General features: G+C 37.1%; 1 protein-coding gene across 6 annotated transcripts in view; it reads right to left on the bottom strand.

The window, feature by feature from the left end:
• LOC136873986 (ankyrin repeat domain-containing protein 17) overlaps positions 1 to 19,200 on the bottom strand; it is a 918,230-nt gene that overhangs the window by 116,293 nt on the left and 782,737 nt on the right. For all 6 annotated transcript variants that reach the window (XM_067147404.2, XM_067147402.2, XM_068227616.1 and 3 more), the window contains one exon: positions 3,195 to 3,306. In XM_067147404.2, the coding sequence (XP_067003505.2) occupies positions 3,195 to 3,306 (112 nt within the window). The remainder of the gene's footprint in view (positions 1 to 3,194; positions 3,307 to 19,200) is intronic.

Genomic DNA, 19,200 nt, shown 5'->3' with positions numbered 1-19,200 from the left:
TTTTGAACAAAGTGACTGCTGTTGCATACTGATTTAAATGTGTATGGGGGTTTTTCCTAATTTTTACGAAAAATCCGTTAGAATGACAATTTGCTATAGCAAGTAAATTTTTCGCCGTAATAAGTTCACTATAATGGACCTATACTGTACTTACTGTATTTTTAATATTTTTCAAATATTTTTATGCCTAGCTGAAAAATGATTAGACTAGAAAAAGAAGGGAATAACGCACAAGAAATAAAAATTAAGAACAATGAAATGCAGGTTAAGAAAGATGATGAATTGTCCAAATAAAGATGAGGTGAGGAAAAAAGTATAAAATATAAATAAAAGTCCACACTCTTACTTTGGGTAAAGATGTTAAGTCCAAAGATGTTAAAGCTATTAACTATATAAAGCATAACAGGTCTAGAATCCTAGAGGAAGCACTGGAAATAAAAATTCCAACAATTATAGCAGTGACTCTGGCTATCAGTTAAGCAATATTTGTCTGGCAATCATTAAGACCTAGGTCAGTAGTCCTAAACCTTATCTTTCAATGTATTTCATTTTTTTTTTTTACAAGTTTGTACTCTTGACATCCATACCTGTGGCCATATTGCAAGAAACTGGAAGATTATTCCAGGTGTGTAGGGTAGCTGTTAATTTTGCAACCGCCCGCCCACTTTCGTAATATCTCAAACTTTCTACTAATGCTTTTCAACCTTTCTATTCCCCATGTTAACACATTTCTCTCTCAGTTTTTCATACTGAGATGAATGGGTTTCTGGCAACCTAGGTAACCTATCTTCCTCCATTCGCTTCACATGACCCTACCACCGAAACCGGTTAATGCGTACAGCTTCATCCATCGAGTTGATTCCTAAATTAGCCTTTATCTCATCATTACAAGTACCCTCCTGCCATTGTTCAAACCTGCTTGTACCAGCAATAATTCTCGCTACATTCATGTCTGTTACTTCTAACTTATTCATAAGATATCCTGAGTCCACCCAGCTTTCACTCCCGTAAAGCAAAGTTGGTCTGAAAACAGACCAATGTAAAGATAGTTTCGCCTGGGAGCCGACTTCCTTCTTACAGAATACTGTTGATATTTATATAAATATTATTTATATTTAAAGGCAGATTTCATATTGGTTGTTAAGATCCCTTGATTTATTTATTTACTGTGAACTGATGATTCCAAGAGAATCAAAACCGTTTTTCTCTTAGTAAACATTATGTATTATATATTGTGTTGAATGGTGAAACATCCCTTAATTAATTCCTATTATATAAGTTATACGTCAACACAGAAATGAAAATCAGAACTTATGATTGAAGAACCACATAAAAACATATAAGGGATATAGCTAGACCAAGAACTATAATGACAGCAAATGCATGCACCATCATATTGATAATGCTACACATATGGTTAAAAATTAGTAATGTTAAACGCTCTTGCTAAAACAAACATGTTTTTCATAACTGCTTCCTTGTCATAATGAATGTGACACATCACCACCTTCCCAGTTTTTATTTGACTGGTAACATTATGACTAACAGTAAATGTGAATGACATTTTTGGCTTCCTTGAGGTGGTGAGCACCCTTTCAGAATTATTGTTTATATTGTTGATTCAGCTGCGCGCAGTTGGGTTGAGGATACCATAAGGAAGCTATCTAAAAGAAGGAGTGTAAATGTGAACAAAAACTAGAAATTATAAGCTTCTGTGAAGCAAGTGGAGTGGATGGTGAAGAACAATGCAAAGGCTGAATGTACAGAATATTGTGGCTGTAAAATAGAAATAATGGAAATGTTTCTATTAATGTAATGTAAACTGAGTTCATTAATTTAACTTATCTTACAAAAATGGGAATTGTATATCCAATACCAGTTACATAACAGACCATCAGTCATCTGCTTTTCTGGACTGTGCATATCCCCAAGTAATAACAATGGGTAATGAGGGCCATCATGTAACAGTGTGTTCAACTTACATTCACATTCAGCATGTTTCATAAAACTGCAGTAAGAAATTCCATAGAAAAAATTTACTATACATCAAACTTTCCGATAATCTGCTTGTGCTGTTCTATGTTGTTCTTTATACTATTTACGGTACCTACATTGTCATTGTTCTACATTGAGTTTTATGTGCAACACAATTATAAAAGCACTCAATTTTTTGTGTATTTTTCAGTTTGATAGGATGCCTAATAATTCATAAAACAATTACAAAAACTAAAGTACCAGCATTTTGGATATTGTGAGTCCTCTATATTACATGCTTTTTTTTTTTCTTTTTTAATTTCATCAACTACTGTGAAGCCATTGTGGCTCAGGCAGCAGCCTCTCAATGCTGGGTTCCGTGGTTCAAATCCTGGTCACTACATGTGAGATTTGTGCTGGACAAAGCAGAGGTGGGACAGGTTTTTCACCGGGTAATCCAGTTTTCCCTGCCATCTTTCATTCCAGCAAAACACACTGATATCATTTCATCTGTCAGTCATTAATCATTGCCCCACAACACACACTGATATCATTTCATCTGTCAGTCATTAATCATTGCCCCAGAGGAGTGCGACAGGCTTCGGCAGCCGGCACAATTCCTATCCTCGCCACTAGATGGGGGCTTCATTCATTCCATTCCTGAGCCAGAAAAAGGCTGCGTTTTCAACTACTGTATTGCAGTAACACGGTTTTATACTATAAGGTTACCAGCTGTAGGGTTCAAAACCACTATTTCTTCAATGCAAGCTTACAGTTACGTTACTGGAGAATAAATAACTGGAGAAAATAGGTGCAAAGGATTTGATGAATTATAAATTTATCTAAATAACAATAAACAATTACAATACACTCACATCATAGTGAACTTCTAGTCCGATGAAGTCTCAAACTTAAAAATGTTTTGAATAGAAAACATTTTTAAAATCTGAAACATTTTCCTACTCTAATTAAATTTAAAAAAGACTCATGTAAATGTACTAACATACAAAATTTATAGAATATTTCGATATTTACAATCATACTTTCTGTACACTTGGGAGTTTTTATTCATTTTTATAACAGGAAGCAAGCAATGTGACTTTTGGTATCATGATCATAGCCACAGAACTTCCAGTTTTACACAGAATTTGAACAACTGGGAAAACACTTTCGATTTCCAAATTCCACTTGCACACACAGAAAGATCATGAGGTACTTGCCTGTAGACACTGATTTTGAAAGTAATGCCGAGGGACCAGCCCCCAACAATGAAGTGCCTTGGGAACTTGTAGCCCCACTGGACTTTGAAGAAGAAGCCTTGGACTTTGAGGCCTGGAAAAGAAAGTCAAACTCAAATCTACTGATTTAAGCATCAAATACCTAGTCTGGACATAAACAGTGTGTCCACCAGTTCCCTTATATTTAGTTTTATGCAACCTGCAGTTTACAGAATTAGTACGACAGAAACGGTAAGGAATACATGAAAGAATCAAAGTTGTGAGTAACAGTTTAGAACAAGAAGTGTACATTAAGCCTATGCACATATATCATATAGACTGTGAATTTCCTACTGACTGTTAAGCCTCACACTATCTAAGGCTACAACACGCACTTGTAGTTAATAAACCATGCCATGCAGAGACTACTTCAGATTCCACAGACAACTTTATTTTACTGTCTTATCACTGTAGACAATAGTATGGGCACATACCAACTCATTTCCAAAGAATGAATATTTAGCCCTGGAAAGGTCTGTTGCTAGTAGGATATTCTGTAATGTGATTAACCCAAAAAGAGGACTACTTATAAAAAGGCAATGGAGATAAACATAAAGCAGATAATTACATGCCATCCAGCTTGACGACTGTTGCTTGTACGCTCTGCCAAAGGGTTCTGATTATATTAGACAATTTGCAAAATTACTAACTAGTTTCATATAAGGCAGTCTTGTTTTAGGAAAGGTTATTCCAGTGAGGCTCAATTTGTAAGATTCCAGCAACTTCAGTCAAATGGACTGTTTTGCTATTGACTTATCCACGGCTTTTGATAGGGCAGATCATGGGAGATTAATGATGAAAATATGGGCTATTGTGCTAGACGAGTGACGGAATAGGTGGTTAAATTTCTATAAAACAAAATTCAGACAATTCAAGAAGGTGGATCCTGATCCTGTAGTGATTAAGATGGGTTCCAAAAGGCAGTATTATTGGACTTTTATCTTTTCTTTTATATATATGCATGCACACCCCCTCCCAGGTGAATCAGCTGTCCTGATCAATATTTTATTCAATGAGATCATCAAAGTCAATATTTCTCTGCTAGCATCCCGCATGGTACTAATGCACTGTTAGTACATTGTTCCCATCATGGGACTAGACTGTTTGCCAAATATCACATGCTTTAATCGTATACAGTGAAAACTTTGTTAAGACATTACTGCAGGGGACAGGCAAAAAGAACGTGTTAAGCGAGAAAATGTACTACAGAATATACTAATTAGAACTAGACAACAGGGATTTGGAAACAACAGACACATTTTTTGCAACATGAGGACATTTAACATTGTATATCTGCAGGCAAGCTACAGTGAAAACTATATCTACCATTTCTAAAGATGAGAGGAAAAGTGGCAAGAGGTGTGAAAAACACAAGAGAACAAATATGAAAACCTTTACACAGGGCACCATAAAAATATAAAAAGTATTATTGCAGATCTCACTCTTCCTAAAACAAATGTTAGTAGAAGCCTTTTATTTTGGACCTATGCTTTATTAAACATATTTTGGTCACACTTTTAGACAATGAATTGGAGGTTACACTCTACCATATGCAACTGTGAGGAATGACTTTGGCCGCTATTTTGAATCCGACGAAACTTCTACCAACTCGAGCGACCGAAGGTGCGAGTTTCAATATTTGCGCCACCTCTGTGTGCTTATATATGAGTGTGCCAGTCCACTACTGACAGTTTTTTTCCTCTTCATTAGTAAGAAATTTCACAACTTTTTCCATATCTATAACTAGGCTATCGAAAGACAAATATGCACCATACAAGTCAACTTCACACAATTATGTTCATAATCAGATACAGGTTATTACACGACAAATATTTGCTACCCTTCACTGTACCACTCAACACAAAATAAATGTTTATAACTTCTCATTGGAATGCAAAATACAAGCACAAATTAGCTCACTGTCAGATTGAGGAATCTCACTGCTAACATGCAAACAAAATTGAACATTCTTAAGGCTAACGGTTTGCTCCCTGAAGTTGAAGTTCATGAATTCAAGGCCAGCAAAATTATGGGACACATGGGTTTGGAAACAGAAATGCAGAGATTGCTGATCATGGACGTCGGCCATACAACAAATGAAATTCAGAAGAAAACAAAGAAGAAACAAAAAATAAAGACATGGAAATTAGAGAAAGCTCAGTTCCAGGAAGAATATCAGAATAAAATACAACAAAACCTACCACGGGGAGAAACAACAACAGTAGAGGAAGAGTGGAAAATTTTTAAAGATACATTTGTGAAAAATGAAATGGCATATGGCTTTCAGTGCTGGGAGTGTCCGAGGACATGATCGGCTAGCCAGGTGCAGGTCTTTTGATTTGACTCCCGTAGGCGACCTGCGAGTCATGATGAGGATGAAATAATGATGATGATGATGATGATAACACATACACCCAGCCCCCGTGCAAGAGAAATTAACCAATGATGGTTAAAATTTCCGACCCTGCTGGGAATCGAACCCGGGACCCCTGTGACCAAAGGCCAGCACGCTAACCATTTAGCCATGGAGCTGGACGATACATTTGTGGGAGAATCTTAAGAACTCTGTGGGTTAACAGGATCGACCAAGAAGGAAAAAGAGACACCTTGGTGGAACAACAAAGTCAAAACAGCCATTAAAGCAAGAAAACAAGCAAAAAAGATGCTAGATTAAAAAAAAAAAAAAAAACCCCTATCCACGACCAAGTAAGCCAAGAAGACTACAGGAACTTTACACGATGAAGAGGGTAGCAAAAGAGAAGGAGAAAGCATGGAATAAGTTTGTGGATAAATTGGAATTAGACAGCAGAGGAAATAGGAAATTATTGTGCAGGGTAGTCAAGAACAGAAGGTGTGAAAAAGAGGATGTAAAGGCAATAGAAGGGGACAACAGAACCTTGGTGCAGGAACAAGATGAAACCAGGAATGAATTCAAGACCTTTTCTGATAATCTCTTAAATGGAGTAGTGAGCACTACATCAGACAGTGAGAAACCCTGTAGTAGTAACAAGGGAAGTAGAAGCACAGAACCCCCAATTACATGGCTGGAGATACATAAAGTCCACAAAAAGTATGAGGAAAGGAAAATCAGTTGGAGTGGATAAGTATAGATATGTTGCGAGCAGTAGGAACTCCAGCAGTCCAGTGGTTATATAGACTCCTTAACACAGTATGGCAGGAAAACGCTATCCCAGAAGACTGGAAGAAGGGTATATCATACCTCTTTCCAAGAAGGGGAGTAGACTGAAACTACCGTGGAATTACTCTGCTCTCTCATGGTCTAAAACTTCTGGAAAAAATCATAGAGAGTATATTAAGAGAAATTGTAGAACCTTTATTGGAAGAGGAACAACATGGTTTTAGGCCTGGAAGAACAACTACAGACCTTATCTTTGCTGCCAAGATGTTAATGGAAAAGCGCTGGGAAAAAGGGAAACAACTTTTTCTACTATTCCTAGACAAAGAAAAGGCTTATGATAACGTACCACTACATTATTACTAAAGTGGAGATATTAAGGAGACTGAAATAAATACAACGGCCGGTGGCGGCATCAAACAGAATAAGTACACAATGTCACTGAAGTCCAGATTAAGATCATAGCAGAAGGCATAGAATCATAATGGCTGTGTCAAAGACCAAGAAATGGGAGCTGGATTGTTGAAACAACAAAAGAAAGAAAAAATTAATTCTGAATTGCTTTTCTGTGAGATACACGCAAGTAAGCTGGAAGGATAAAATATCACATTAAATTATCGCAATAGAACAAGAAAGCTCATCTAGGAGAAGTCTAACAAGATCCTCTAATCCAACTGCCTATAGACAGTGAAAATTCTGTGGAGAAAATTCTAAAATTCCAGAAAAATTGATCCATAACATCAGAAGAAAACAAGAGCGCTATACGCAACTTCAGCCAATTCACCAAGAGAAGAGAAAGAGTTAAACCAGGTGTTTCATGCTCATACTAGCCAAGAAAATCGAAGTCAATACAGTAGAAATCTGTTATAGCGAGAATTCATAAAAGCGAAAAATTTACTCGCTATAGCGGATTGTCGTTATACTAGAATTTTGTATGAAATTCGGAAAACTTCCATACACATTAAAAGCGGTATGAAACGGCAATCAGTTTGTTAAAAACTTACTTGTTTGTTATTATTCGTGGAAGCGTGTGTTAATTTCATTCTGAAAATAAAAATAAAAAAATACAGTACCGTATTTCTCCAAATCCAAAACAAACCCCACTTTTCCCTTCAAAAAATTTAAATCAGGCTCAAAAGTGCTTTGTAAAATTATATGAATGCCTTTGTTGTACAGTATGCACTTTTAGATGCCGAACATTGGCCTTCGCTATGTGTTTTTTTTGTTTGTTTTTGCGGCTGTACAATTATTCTTTATTTCCTCAGGTGTAATGACAACTAACTTAAAATTGGCATCATGATACCGAAGAGAACCCAATGAAAATTTGCCGGCAATACCTATTCCATGCGTCTCTACAATACAACGCTCCATTAGGAAAATATTCTTGCTGTCTATAAAATTGGTACTTTTACTCAGCGTCAGATACAACCGGCTACTGCTACACGCACGTCTCACTTGCCGGGTTTGGCCAACTTCAGCGGCTTGCGATGTATAGGCTTAGGCCTAATCACGGACGTTGAAGGTCAACGACCAAGTTTATTGCGCCACGGTATGGCCATTCTGCCCTTCAGATTTTCGTGCACATGCCTCACAATTTCATCTTCGACTTCTTTAAAGCATCCTTGTTGTGGACGTTTTTTGTAGAGTACCCATTCTTTTTAGCTATCTTTGGCTACACGCCAACGTCAAATATTCGCTTTAGTTAGGCCTACGTCTTATATTCTTGCGGCTGCACTATTATTCTACATTTCCGAGTGTTTAATAACCAATAACTTAAAATTGGCATCATAATATCGACGAGAACCCGTTGATAATTTGCCGGCAATACCTGTTCCACGTACCTTTACAATACGACTATCCATCAAGAAAATATTCCTGCTGTCTATAAAACTTAATTTTACTAAGCGTCAGGTACAGAAGATGCATTATAATTCTGAATGAGTAGCCGTGGCCTTTCTAAGAATTCAAAGACTCGCAAGTTTTGATGCCATTCTGCAGATCTGAGCAATATTTTTGTAGAGGCTAATAGAAAGTCGTTCTCTCTTCACTATTTCCCGAGATCCAGTGACGTTATACATAGGCACTGTACAACCAGTTGTTGCGGCTAGCGCTGTATAATAAAGAGGCGGTCGTTTATTGTCAACGAGTTTTGTGTGTGAGCATGCGGGGGTGAAAAGAAGCAGCGTGGTTACCGCGGTAGTTGCCAGTGGTATTCGTTACTGTTTGGCCGCGAATGCAAGATGGTGGTTGTGGTGGTGATTATTGTTTTAAGAGGAAGAAGTACAACTGGGCAACCAGCCTCTATATAACTCTAATCAGAGAGAAGGAATGGAAGGGGTCCGACACTTCAAAAAATGAATGTATCGGCCAAAGAAAGACAAGGGCCACGAAGGGCGTGAAAATGAAAGACTCCCTAGGCCTAAATGGCGTCACGTAACCTAACCGTATATGTATCATGAAAACATTTGAAAGGCATGTAGAGAAATGATACGTTTCTTGCTAAAACTTCACATGTGAATAGCCTTTCTGAAATTTAATTAGACGCGAGAAAATATGAACTATCCTCTGAAATCAGTGTTGTACTCTGCCATATCTTGAGGTGTATCACATTCTTACTTAATTTCAGTATATAACATTAAAATTAATCTACTGTTTTCTTCAGCCTTTATTTTTAACGAGTTGACAACTGCTATCGGCCACGTTATTTACTCATTTATTAAGAAAACATGTTATCCTCTTTCATTTCGAATTTTCTTTAGAGAATAGCAGTCGACGGGTATTACTAATCGACTCCGACATCGCCTTCGAATGTCGACGAGAGAACTCGCTTGTAGAAATAGCAAGGGAACGATACCGAAGGTAATCAATTGCATGAAACATAATTGCTGGGGTGCATAAATATAGGCAACGGAAAAAATCGCTGCACGCTTAATCACTCGTAATAACTGATGCGTCAGCAATAGGGCTCTCACTGTAACCAAAGGATAATACACAGTTTAATATAGGAATTTTGAAGTGACAGCAAGAAATTGCCGTTATAACGGGGTTCTTGTTGTATGCTGTACTCGCTATAGCGGACTTCTACTGCACTAAGAAATCTCATATTCACCATAAAATACTTGAAGAAATAACTGTATTAGAAATTTAATGAACTGCATCAACATGTATTATTTCAAATTTTACCTTATGATTTCATGAACAAGATTGTCACTAAGGAGTCCTTCTAAGATGAGGAAATGGACTGCCCCGGATTACATAATTTAGCTCAAGATGATCGACCGTGATCAGAGATTACACTTGGAGGAGCAGCTGCCAGCCGCGAGGGTCACATGTAGCAGCCAAGGAAAAGAGACCATCCCAAAAAGGCGGAGAAAGCGAGATAAGTTTCTTGTTTTTCAAAATTTTATGTATCATTCGACAGAGAATAATTTCAATAGCTTAATTGCAAGTGACATATAAATGTGCCAAACGTGATCTTCAAAACTAACTTATTTCATTTGAACTTACAAATGATTATTGTGCTAATCAATGTATATGGGTGTAGGAAGTGTTAATGCCACAAACGAATTCCAATCCCATCCACGGTTTTGTTTATGCTATTGGAGAATGTGTTGTGAGTAGATATATAGACCCCAAATCATATTGAAGGTATAGATGGTTGTCATTCGAAGAGTATTGCAGAGGTTCCATGCTGTATGGAATTAAGATGGATTCTAGGATATAACAACATTAATAGACAGGACGATGGCTGTATAATGAAAGAAGAAATAGATCCTATCTGAATTACAGGCAAGTGTAGAAGCAATAACGTCGAGGGAAGTTAAATGTTATGAAGAATGAGAGGTATTAAGGAGATATGAGATGTGAAAGGCATTGTCTACGAAGTGATATGGTTTAATAGAGTAAATATGGAAATGTAAAAGAAATTAAGGTGTATGTCATCAATTTTGAAGAAAAATGGAATAATTGTGACATTAGACGACAAGAGAATAGGTGGCCATGACTATATCATTACATATATGAGAAGCTCTGTATTAGTACTTTTATAATTCTGTTTTTTCTGAACTGATATAGATTTGATGCTGTTGTTATGAAACTTAAGTCATCTTTGTAATATACACTTACTGGTGTCCTGAATTTTATAGCAGTTTTTTTTTGGAAAATATGAAAATTATTTTGCTGTGAAGGATTAGTGACAGTTGCTATGGTTATTATAAACAAGTCTTTTATATTCTTTGAAGATTGAAGTTTCCTTATACGGTGAATATTTTAAAATTATGATATTTTATACACTTTATATGTATTTTATCTATATCATGAAGAACTTGGCATATTAACCTATTTGTTATAGTTCTGTACATTATCTAAAATGAACTTTATGTGGAATACATAACCTCTCCTGGCATTGAAAAGGACAGTGAAATGGACAAAGATTGGAAGAATAAAAATACTTTTAGATGTGCTACCTGGAATGTACAAGGTATCTCACACAAAGATGACCAGCTGGACGACATTCTCGCAAAAAAAAGACATTTTAATTGCAGCAATTTCAGAAACAAAAAGAAAACTTCAGGGACCAAAAGAGACAGTAAATTATTTACAGTTTTACAGTGGGGTTGACAGAGATACTAGAGCACAGGCGGGTGTACTGCTCATGGTACACAAAAGATTAAGATCAACAATTGATAACTACTCTTTTTGGAATGAAAGGATTATCCAATCAAGACAAACTATTCAGGGGTTATCTTACAGTTATAGGGGTATACGCTCCAGTGGAAGGCAATTCAAACGAAAGTGATGGGTTCTATAATGATCTGCAAAAGATAGTCAATAAAATTAACAAACAAGATATGCTACTATTACTGGGAGACTTCAATGCCAGAGTTGGTAATGAGAAAATTCAGAATCACATTGGAATCCACGGAGAAACAACCCGTAATAACAATGGAACGAAATTAATAGATTTCACTGTCTTCAATCAGTTAAAGATTATGAACACAATGTTCCCACACAAGGACACCCACAAGTATACGTGATCTGCACAAAATCAGAAATCGATTATAGATTATATAATTTGTAATGGCAGATTTAGTCTTGGATACAAGAGTCTATCGAGGCCCTGAATTGGAAACTGATCACTATCTATTAGTACCACCTATTCGTCTGAGGCCTAGATGGTATAAAAGAAACACACAAACAACACAAGAAATTAAAACTTCTTATAAGGTTAACCTATTGAGAGACCCCAGTATAAAATGGCTGTACCAGAACAGACTTAATGAACTTACACAGATGACACCAGTTAGTGACAATGTGGAAATGGAGTGGTCTAATTTGTGTTCAATTTTAAAGCAGTCTGCGTTTGAGAGTTTGGGAGTTAAGAAAAAATGGCAGAGGAAAAAGGGGTTTAAGAATCTGGGATGAAGAGATTGAAAAGGTTATTTCAGACAAAAGAAATGCTTATAAAAATTTTTTGTCAACTGGCAAATTAGAAGATAAAATAGAGTATCAACACAAGAGAGCAATAGCAAAAAGGGAAATGCGGAAAAAGCACAGAAAGAGTTGGGAAAACTTTGTTTCACAACTGGAGACTGATATAACAAGACCACAACCACAGACCTATAAAATACTCAAGAAACTAAATAATGATGTAAAAGAAGACATACGCATTAATGCAATACCTCTAACGGAGTGGCTCATTTATTTTTGGAACCTTTGGAGAGGTTCAAATATTGAGCCATTTCTTCTGCCAACATCTCTTAACAAGTCTTCGGAAACCATTACACTCGAAGAACTGGAGCTAATACTCAGAAAACTTAGAAATGGAAAAGCATCTGGAGAAGATTCAATAAATGCAGAATTATTCAAGTATTCCAGTGACATCTTCAAGCAAAGATTACTCAAATTCATCAATTTAATTTGGAATGGCAACAGACCGCCAGAGAATAGGCAAAAAGCTATAGTTATTCCTCTTCATAAGAAGGGCAGTGTGAAAAATTGTGGAAATTACAGAGGGATAAGTATACTCAACTCAGGTTACAAAATTTACTCAAATATTGTCAGAGAAAAATTATTCAGGTATTATGAAAATGTGATTGGAAATGAACAACATGGATTTCGAAAGGGACGCTCATGTGCTGATGCTTACTTTACCTTGAAAATCTTAGTCGAAAAACGCAGGGAATTTAACTTGGAAACTCACATAGCATTTGTTGATTTTAAGAAAGCCTTTGACCTAGTTAATAGGAACAGACTTCTTAATATCTTAGCAGAATATAATGTCCCACAACAGTTAATAGATAACATATACAACATGTACAGTGACAACCTTATTGCAATAAAGTTAGGTAATCATCAGACTGAATGGAAACCGATCAGCAGAGGTGTGAGACAAGGTTGTGGACTTTCTCCTTTGTTGTTCATAATCTATATGAACAACATAATACAGGAATGGAGGCATGAAAGGCATGGATCAATCCCAGTCAGCAGATATCTCACACATCTAGATGCCATACTCTTTGCTGATGATGTTGCATTGGTAGCATCATCAGAAGATGATCTTCAGTGGTCAGTATTTAATCTCCAGAAAGTCTCTTCAAAATTCGACATGATCATTTCACCACAAAAGAACAAAATAATGGCCTTTAAGGGGAAGGACCCTATCCCGAGTAAAATCTGTTTAGATAATAAAATTTTGGAAAGAGTCAACGAATTCAATTATCTGGGATACAATTTATCATACCAAGGGGAAATTGATATCTCTGCAAAAATAACCAAATTTACCAGAACAACAGGAATCATAAATCATATCATGAAGCCATCTCTTGTCCAAAAACACACTCGCTTACGTCTTTATAACACTTTAGCCAGACCAACGCTTTGCTACGACAGTGAGGCATGGACAATAAGAACTCAAGACATTTCCAGAATTACAGCACGTGAAATGACATTCATGCGCAGAACAGCAGGCTATACGAAACGGGATCGTATAAGAAATGAAGATGTGCTTAAGGGACTGAATGTGAAATCAGTAATCAATTACATCTATGATTACCAAGAAAACTGGAAACGTCATGTTCAAAGGATGGAATCTGGAAGACTACCAAAGGAGATCCTACGCTATCAACCAAGAGGACAGAGATCTATAGGACGTCCAATGAAGCGATGGGAAGAAAATGCAAAACCGTAACAGGCCACATGGCCCAGGACTTGGAAGGATGATGATTATGACATAACCTCTCCTGCCCAAAGGCCAACCTCACCTTCCCGAGATGAAAAAACCTGTTCCCAGCCCTGTCGACAGAGTCACGGCGGTATAACCGTTACATCCATTATGGAGGAAATGCTGTGATTTCAGCTAGTCCATTAACTGAGAGGTGGCAGCCCCACCAATGGTCTTACTTCCTTCAGGCTAGCAACCCGTCAGAAGGACATTTGATTGCTTTCAAGTCTTGCAAAAAGTAAAATGCAAGACCGTAACGGGTCACATGGCCCAATACTTGGAAGGAAGATGATAATGATGATAATAGTATCGTACTTGGTAGTTGTTATATGGCAATGGTTTTGTTGAGAAGAGAGTACCGGTATAATACTATGATTACAGCGTATTCCAATCTTAAATAAAACTTATAGTAACGTCCCTAATCAGCTGATAGCCTCCATATTCCAAATAGATATCATGGTAATGAAATATGATATGGTTAATCGACACATTCAGAAGTACTCCTTTCCAGATCAAGTCAAGATCGAGGTTATGAAATGATTCAATATAAATGGCACATGACAGTAGATATAATGTCAAGCTTATAATATCACCACAGAAGGAAGCACAATACATTTTTGGCACATGTCTGAATTCTAAGGTTCAGTTATACAGAATGCAAGATATGTATGACATATGTTACATGAATTTAATATGTGTATGTTAGATATAGAAATATTTCGTTGTAAATGATAGGGTAATAACAGCATATGTTGGCTGCATAAAAGAAACTTATTGAGCATTCTGAAACCCAAGTAGACGGCCGAGTTCATAATAAATTTCAGATAATTAAATTTAAGATAATAAAATGTCAGATATTAAAATTCAATTAGAAATTACAAAAAAATAATTCAGATCAAATAGGTTCAGATTAATCAGTCAAAGAATATTGTACCTTAGTTAGGATATTGCACTGATGATGTTGAATGGTATAATTTGGTTAGGTACAATGCTGAACTCCAATTTTCAATTAAGGGTATAGACCAAAAAGAAGAGTATAATTCTAAACAATTTAGAATAATGTGAATGGTCAGATGTAAATTGCAATTGACCAATCTCAACTTGTAAGAAAGCAAAAAAACAGAAAAGCAAACCCATTTCAATTAATGACATTGAGAAAGTAGAAAGTAAGACATGTAGGATTGTTGCATAAGTTGAAGAATCAGCTGTTCAGTGATTGTTTATATACTGGAAGGCAATTTGTGTATAAGGATATTTTTCTCTTCCTATTCATTATGTCCGGCTCCATGGCTAAATGGTTAGCGTGCTAGCCTTTTGTTACAGGGGTCCTGGGTTTGATTCCCGGCAGGGTCGGGAATTGTAACCATCATTGGTTAATTTCGCTGGTACGGGGGCTGGGTGTAGGTGTTGTCTCCATCATCATTTCATCCTCATCACGACGCACAGGTTGTCTACGGGCGTCAAATCAAAAGACAGGCACCTGGCGAGCCGAACATGTCCTCGGACACTCCCGGCACTAAAAGCCATATGCCATGTCATTTTACTTCACTATGTTTAATAAATAGTTATAAGTAATGGATAACTCGAAGTGTTATTTATGAAAATAATAATAGGATAAGGTGTATTAGAAGTAAGATATTGCATTTTTTTTCGAGTTGGATATCATTGCCGTGATGTGTCAGATGGAGACGTCCATCAGTGAGGTCAAGGTTGATAACATAATCAGCGCATCGAATACTTCCTTGAATCCCACGTTAAACTGAACCAAATTCGACATTCCCTGAGAGGCTGACTAGGAATCCTTTACGTTCAACAACCTGGATGGAGAAAGGGTTGTAATACCAAGGAAGCATATCTGGAAAGGCCTAAAATAGCTGGGAGTTCGTGACAGTCTTATTGCAAAAGTGAAGATGCTGTATCAGAAAACCAGAAGTTGTGTGCAAGTGGGTTGCGGGCTGTCCAAATGGTCTGAAAAGAAGAGAAGAGAACAGCAAGGCAGTGCTTTGTCATCCCTCTTATTTATCACTGTGATGGATGCCATAATAATGGCTCTAAAAAGGAAGGAGCAGCAGGACTTGTAAGCTTTTGCCTTTGCAGACGACGTGGTGATTTGGGGGTGAAGCCGAAAATCATGTGCTGAAAGAGCTGCAGAAATGGAGTCAAGAGTTTAAGAGGTATGATTTAAATATCAACAAAGCTAAGACCGTGGTGATGAAGTTAGGGAAGATGGCAAACCACAAATTAGAATAAATGACACCAAACTGAACAGTGTTCCAAAGTTTAAGTACTTGGTTAGTATAGTATCAAAATGCAACTTTGCAAAGTATGAGGTGGACAGTCTATAATTAGCAAGGCAACTCAATTTTACCACCAAGTAAGACAACTGCTGTGGGATAAACAAGTACCACTGAAAGCACAGTTGACATTATATAAATCATATTATACATCCATCCTCATGTTCAGCTTGGAAACTAGCATGTCTTAAAGATAAGTTGATGTGAAGGGATTATACCGCCATCTTGACCCACGACGACTTGGCTATGAACATGGACATTCTCATGGTTTTCGATTTGGACAGTTATTAGTAGGATGTGTACCTGATCTTGTTATATTTTGTTATGTTTGTTATATTTTATTATGAAAGTTTACGTTTGTTGAATAGTCTGTTGACAGTGCAAGTGAAATTTGCTCAGTGTAGCTGTAACTTGTGCTTTATAATTAATTAATTAAATAAATAAATAAATAAATAAATAAATAAATAAATAAATAAATAAATAAATAAATAAATAAATAAACAAATAAACAAATAAATAAACAAACAAATAAATAAATGTTAACAAGACAACTCAAAACTCCAAGCTGCAGAAATGAAGTTCCTACGCACCATGATACAGAAGACCAGGAAGGACAAATGCAGGAATGAAAAAGTCCAGGAGAAGGCGGGAATATCAGATTCCCTACTACAGAGGATTCAGAAAGCAAGACCAAAGTGGTTTGGCCATGTAAGGATGAGTGCAAGCAGGACTGCAAGAAGATATGCAAGAGGAGTAAAAGGAAAAAGACCAGTCGGCAGACCCAGAGGGAAATGGAGAGATCTGGTAAAGAATGATGTCGAGGAGAGAGGACAAGATTGGGAGAAGATTATGAGAGAACAGTGGTTCATGGGCAGACAAAGATGGAGGGAGCTCGTACACCACACACGGGCAACTGGAGATGGTGAACGATGATGATGATGATGATGATGATGATGACTATTGAATGGATGGATCCTTAAGTGCGATACGGACGAGTCTTCAAGAAGGTTTCCGGAGAAAGTGCTTCTGTGGACAAGGAAGCTAAGGAGTTGTGGTTCGAGAAACTGCCTTTGCTACCGCGTGACGTATATAACGTGGACGAGACTGAACTTTTTTACAGTGTCCTTCTGGACAGAACACTGGTGCTGAAGGATAAATCTTGCCACGGGGGTAAAATTTCAAAAAAAAAAAAAAAAAAAAAAGGACTAACCCTTCTGTTGTGTGTGAAGAGTGCCAGTCATAGTGGGAAAATCATTAAAACCACGTTGTTTGAAGAACACAAAAAAAACCACCAGTAACATATCATGCAAACAAAAACAGCTTGGATGACCACTGAAATTTTTTCACAATTTTTAAGATTATTTGATGCCTCCATGGGTGCACAAGGAAGAAAAGTCATGTTCTTTGTGGATAATTGTGCCGCTCAACCGCCGCTCATCCACAAGACAGGTCATATCTTCGCAATGTGGAAGTTGTGCATTTCCTCCCCAAATTGTACCAGGATGTTGCAGCCTCTTTATCTTGGGGTAATAAAATGCTTCAAGCAACTATACCGTAACCATCTAGTGCAAACTGTTGTGTGCTTGTTGGATGCTGGGAAAGAAATGAGCGAGAAAATTAATTTTTTTTACAAGCGATTCATTTCACAGTAGCAGCTTGGCGGCAGGTATCCCAGCCAACTGTTGTTAGCCGTTTCCATAAAGGCGGTTTTAGCTGTCAGTTACGTGCGGTGGAAATAAAATCCGCTGAAAATCTCTGTGCTAGTAGTGAAGATAGTGATGACGATGATGCCTTTAATGAAGACTGAGAACAATTAAAGGGTGAAAGTGACGCTGTCACCGTTGATTTTGAAGACTATGTGCTCATCGATACTGATTTAGCAACATGTGGAGTGGAAACAATTGAAGAGCTGTGTGATGATGGCACGGGGGAGAGGAGTGATGAAGGGGAAGAAGATTATCTGAGCCCCAAGTCGTACCAAGTTTAGCCGAAGCGCATGCTGCCTTAGCAAAGGTTAAATTGCTTGTGTACTCGCACGATATCAGTGATCGTGAAGAAGAGAACATTATGTAAGTAGAGAAGGCTTTGTTTCATCTGAAACGCAAAGCTTCGATGAAACAAAAACAATAAATGACTTTTTTACTAACAGGAGCTAGCAATAAAGTGACAGAGATATGAAATAATACCATTATTTAAGTTGGTAACAACAGTGATACGGATTAAAATTACTATCCTGTGCCTTAATTACTCGAAGCAGTATCAATGATTACCTGTCACCTGTTTTGATATATTATTAGGCCTATTTGAGAGACATAAATGAAATAAAAATATTATGCTTATACAAATGAATGTACATAACCTAACCAATATTACAGTATTCTGTTAAATAACTAGATCAGTAATAGTGTCAATATTGTTGCCACAAACAGAAGATCAAATGCTGTTAAGTTTAAATGTAAATAAATAAATAAATGAATACTGGATTAAAGCCACTATAGTTATTTAATGAAGCCGAGCTGTCAGCCAAATTGCACTGGCCTTCATCAGGGCATAGTTCTGGTTCCGACAGTGAGCAAAGAAATTAAAAGAAACGTGGAAGTCATGACCGTACTATCCACGGCCTACCCCACTAACTGGACTCGAGGATCGTCGACGGTTTCGTGAGTACGTCCCGCTGTTCCATGGGGGTGTTATGCATGTATTTCTGCAGTACAGGTCTCCATGTGTTTGATAACTTGAAGCCGTCTTCCCTGTTGATGTTATTTGGGCACAGCTCTATGGCTTTTCTTACCAGTCGAGCATAGAAGTCTTTTACAGGCGCGATGACCTTTGTCAGGTCAAAGAGGATTTCATGGTCTGTACTGTAGAAATGTTCTGCTATGGCTGACTGGCTTATGGCATTCCCCATGGAGGATGAAAGAACGACATTTTTTACTGACCTAATGTGTTCTTTCACCTTGGTGCGGACAAGCCTTTTCGTCAAGCCAATATATGAGCAACCACAACTACATGGAACTTCATACACGCCCGGTGTTTCAAGATTTTTTTTTTTTTTTTTTTTTTTTTTGAATGGTACATGCATAACACCACCACGGAACAGCAGGACGTACCCACAAAATAAAATATTTTTCACTTTTTCCAGGAAACTGGTAACCTAACATCCTCTATAACCAACAAAATAAAAACAATTGCTAATATCTTTGTATTTTACTACTATTTTTTAAATCCCATGCCCAAGAATTAATGGCATAAATTTGATCAGGATAAATTTTCATTACCCACAAAAGAAAAATATAA

Source organism: Anabrus simplex, chromosome 5, assembly GCF_040414725.1.
Source record: "Anabrus simplex isolate iqAnaSimp1 chromosome 5, ASM4041472v1, whole genome shotgun sequence".
In the NCBI taxonomy this organism is placed as follows: domain Eukaryota; kingdom Metazoa; phylum Arthropoda; class Insecta; order Orthoptera; family Tettigoniidae; genus Anabrus; species Anabrus simplex.
Note: the sequence above shows the minus strand (reverse complement) of the source record. Positions and strands in the feature narration are given on the sequence as shown.